A 4,631-nucleotide genomic window follows, 5' to 3' on the forward strand; every position below is an offset into this window, starting at 1 on the left:
TCGGCACACTGTTTGCTAATTGGCCTCTGATTATCAAACCAGTATCTGGTTTTTTATGGTCTATCATCCTAGTTTACATTTGCGCAACTGTATAAATTAGAAAACTTCAACTTGGAAAAATTCTACATTAAAGAGATGCTACCTCTAAACCCCTCAAAATGACAGTCTTAGTAGTCCTGTTAGTCATTTTAAGATACACAGACAACTTGTAGTTTGGGAAAGAAATTGTTACCTCCAAAGCTGCCTCAACATGTTTTCTACTATAAGCAGAGGAAACATTTAACTGAAAAACACAGTGGATGTGGTAGAGAAGACCGAGGCAAAGGAAACCATTACTAGTTCCACCCCTGAACTTCAGTTTGGGTGGCAGAGACGAAAGAGGTGATTTCAGCAAACACGTAGTACTACTGGTAGCTCTCACGTTGATCCCTGGTTTAGTACACACGTCACACAATTTCTTCATAGGTGGTTTGCTTGGTTTTATTCCCCCAGGAACTGACAAACTGATGCTCTTGGGTGTCTGCTTTACCAGACTGCTGTTCAACAAATCCTGGAGCTGTTCCTCATCTTCTCCCACACAGGTCACCAGAAGGATCTTTTTTCTTCTGCTCTTTCCCAGGTGCGTTTCAGCAGATACACCGCAGCGTGGAGCCCGCCCACGTTCACCCACACCGTCTGCGCTTTGCGCCAGATGTGTCCCATTCGTGACAAGGCCTGCAATCCAAAAACACAACCAAAGAGCGGTGGCGGCTTCAAGGTGAGATAATAAACGGTAAACTCACTTTAGAAATTATTTCTCATTATTCTAAATCACACCTGATGGCAACATCAAGTGGCTCTTCTAGTGCAAAACCCTGTTTACATGTTACTAATTATTACTGAAAAAATATAGTTTTCAGTAATGAAGTCAGCTTATTGGGTTTTTTTTCCTCAATATATTTTCAAGTGTAAGTAGGTTTGACTTCCTGTCACAGAACATACCTTGGCAAAGCATTTCTTGTCCTGCGTAAGCAGCGCGGCCCGGCCTGTCCCCGGCGTGCAGATGCGGCCCATCTCCATCAGGCAGGCTGGGTAGAGATCCCAGTTCTTCTTCTTTGACCCAATCCTGCAAAATAAATTCAGATACCCTTTGTGATTGCTGAAAATTAACTGCTGTTGGTCTTTCAGGCGTGGATTACTTGTTCAAGATGGCATATACTACTAATTTCAACCTGCATTTTTAATATAGAGTACAATACCCCTTAATTAGGCTCCTAACTAGAGAGAACCCCAAGGCAGGAGAGGTGAGCACATGCAGTGGCGGCAGCTAAGGGCGGTCACTTCACCGGTGACAGCTCTCACCTCTTTCCAAAGGGCATGTCTGTCACGATGATGTCCACAGAACCGGTCCGCAAGGGCAGATTGCAAATATCCCACTGGATGATGTCTAAGGGTATGCCCAGGGAAGTGCTGCTGCAAGCGCAAAGACAGTTATCTCAGACACGGTTTACTGAGAGTAATTTTAAATTGAGGAGGTCTATGTTAGCTAAAGAATAAACAGAAAAATACGGACAAGGTAGTTAAACGCATCAACGCAAAATGGATTTCTTTACATAAAATACTAGGGTGAAAGAAAAATCACTTGTGCTCTGCTCACCTTTCCTTATTCTCGTTTTTCTTTAGCAAAGAACAGATGTTGTTTGCTGCCCTCTTCACAGCCTGTGGGTTGTTATCACCAGCAATATGGTAGCAGCCAGGCCATTCTGTAGCTCCCTGGGCAGAAAGCAGTGATGATAAGAAACACTAGCAGCATTGGTTTAGCTTAAACCAAAACCAAGAGAAGAATTACTCAAAGATGACAGAATACAACAAAGCAACTGGAAATGGATGTCAGTGTAATGGATCTCTGTTATAGGTATTACACACCTTAAAAGCTCAAAATACTTTTGAATTTAGTTTCTGCTACAGCTTTGGGAAGGAAAAGGAGGTCATTTAAAAAATTTTAAAAGCTGCAAGATACTTTTGGAGTTAACTTTTCAGTTACTCCCAAGGAAATTATCACTCATTCAGTTGTAGATATACTGTCAGGGCTTTTCAAGTTAAAAAATGAAGGAAGAATCACCTCTATGGGTATCGCGCCCGTCCCGCACATGGGATCCACGATGATATCTGTTGGCTGTGGATCACAGAGTCTGAGGAACAGCAAAAAGATACAGTGAGAAAAAGTCTTAAAAATAGAAAGAAAATTGAACTATTTTAATCACCCTGATTCTACCCTTCTAACAAGAAAAGCTTCTATGGGATTACATTTTCCATTTGTTAAACAGCATTTTGTAAGCAGCAATACAATTAAACACTTTCAAGAACGTGATACAGTATTTTCACTCTTGGCTAACACAGCAGATGTTTGCTTACCGGGAAACACGCCCTGTTAATTACAAAGCATACCCTTTCAGCAACCCTGTACTTTTTTGTGCCTTTGGTTTTTGAGGAAGCAACAGGGGAACAAAGGATCTAGTTTCTGAAACAACGTGACGTGTTAGCTGAGAATAACGCAACTGCACTGACCTAAGCATGCCATAAGCCAGTGTTGAACGAAGAGTTGTGGGTCCAAAATGGGTAATATTTCGTCTGTGCAGACTCTCCTCAGTTAGTGCAATACCCACAACTACTTCATTGTTGTGAATATTCAGAAGAACCTAAAGAAAAAAATCAAACTAAATTTCAGGAATAACGGAAGGTTTCCATAGTATGCCTGCTGAATATCTACGAGAATCTGAGACGGTAGTTTAAAAACCAGGAACTAGGTAAAGAACACTCTTGGAGAAAAAGCAACACACCATTTTAGTGGCAACAACGGACAAAATTCACAAGAGCACTCGCACGTTTTCTCATTCACGCAGAATCTTTGACTTCAAAAAGTGCTACAACCATTATGCTTTTACAAGTTTTGTTTTATAAGCATGGGGGAGAAGTGAGCTGCAAGTGACAGAGCTATTGCCGTAACTGAGGGAGAGCAGAAAGCTTCTGAGCCGCTCAGCCGCCCCGAATGGGGTGGTGCCAGCTAACCTGAGGAGACGACAACCGTGTCTGTGGAGCTAGAGGGACCTGAGGAAGAGGAGAGGTGCCCCCGCTGGGCCACCAAAGAAGGTATAACTGTGGATAGCCAGAGCCCCAGCAAGCGGTGGGACCTGGGGATGCACATCACGTGCCAGCGAAGCAAATGCCTCTGAGGAGGCCGTGATTTCAGCATGACCAGCTTTCAGTCCCACAGACATCTTCTGAATGCATTTTGGAGCTCTCTACGCATCAGAAGTCAGAACTAAGAATTTCCGCGACAGCATTTCCAAGGCACAGCACTGTACCTCTACATCAAAGTTAGTCATGTCTGCTTTCCACTGGAAGTGCTCCTGCACAGCTCCGCCGAAGTCTCTTGCGGCATCGTTGGACGTGAAGCTGTGCTTGTCTCCTGCTCTGTTGCACGTCACGCGGAACTTCAGCACCTTCGCCCCTCCGTCACTCGTCTTACCGTCACCAGCCTTGGTCTCGTCCCCAGAACCTGCCTGCACCTCCTCCTTAGCATCGGATCGTCCATCCTCCTCCTCCTCCTCGTTTCGAGATGACGCTTCTTGCGTCTTTTCCGTGTCCTGGCCGCTGGCAGGTTCTAGCCCGGCAGCACTCTGGGCACAGTCCTCCTGTTGGCTGGCGTTGTCTTGACCTGTTCCCTCCTCCTCTCCACCCTCAGGCAACTTCTTTTTGCTTGCAGCACTCTGCAGATTATGTTTCTTACGTTTCGTCTTTTTCTTTTTCAAGCTGTTGTTCAGCTCCCAAATCTTCAAAGGACTGGTCCAAGGCAGCTTCTTAACCAAATCTTCCAAATCCTTCAGAGCATCTTCCTTTAAAAGACAAAAGAGTTGTGCTTTGAAGTCATTCGATCCCTTTAAAAACTGTCCTTTTTTTAAGTCTCTCGAGCTAGCTTTCTGAACGTGTAACCCACTACCCGTTTAAGGAAAGCTTACAGCTTTTTGTGCAGTTTTTGCCCTAACTAAACTGAACTGCACTTACAGTCCCAGGGCCCACAGTATTTAATCATTCATCTTGCCAAATAAACAGCTAAGACTGAATGAAGTGACCAAAGAGATACTTTACAGCCTCGTGTCTCAATGTGACTCACAAGGAAGGTTCTGGCTCTCACCCAGGATTTTGCCTCTGCAACACCTTTAGCTGAAGAAATGGAGCTACACAACATGACCCCACTTCCATCCTATGAGCGCGCAAGAAGGGCCCGAGGTAATATCACAAATAAAATAAACAGAAGGCTTGTTCGTGAAACAGAGTGCTTTCTGAAACTGTTCTTAAGCCGAGGAAAAACACACCTCCAAGCCCCAGAACCGACTGAAAAATTAGTAACTCACCTTTTTTTCTTTGAACTGATAGTCTTTGAACTCCTGAACAACCACAAATAAATTGTCCACTGACCTCAGGCGATGAACCTACAAGAAATGAGGAACCACTGGCTGGTTACCAGTGACACACGTGCAGGGGACTGCACTTACTGAAGTCACGATTTGTCACCTGACATCTAAGCAGACCACACTTCCCCATTTTTGTCTGTATGGGGGTTATCCCCATACGCGCAAAGCCAGAAGACT

At 44.4% G+C, this 4,631-nt stretch overlaps 1 protein-coding gene across 1 annotated transcript; it reads right to left on the reverse strand.

Annotated features, from left to right (window-relative positions):
- Window positions 1–567: 567 nt before the first annotated feature.
- THUMPD3 (THUMP domain containing 3) lies at window positions 568–4,472 on the reverse strand (the record flags this gene model as incomplete). Its single annotated transcript, XM_009875772.1, has 8 exons — window positions 568–714; window positions 982–1,105; window positions 1,342–1,452; window positions 1,637–1,752; window positions 2,102–2,171; window positions 2,548–2,678; window positions 3,345–3,875; window positions 4,395–4,472. Coding segments are annotated over 8 exons (1,293 nt in total), but the record flags the coding sequence as incomplete, so codon positions are not given.
- Window positions 4,473–4,631: the final 159 nt, after the last annotated feature.

Source organism: Apaloderma vittatum, unplaced genomic scaffold (genome assembly GCF_000703405.1).
Source record: "Apaloderma vittatum isolate BGI_N311 unplaced genomic scaffold, ASM70340v1 scaffold43388, whole genome shotgun sequence".
Classification (NCBI taxonomy): Eukaryota; Metazoa; Chordata; class Aves; order Trogoniformes; family Trogonidae; genus Apaloderma; species Apaloderma vittatum.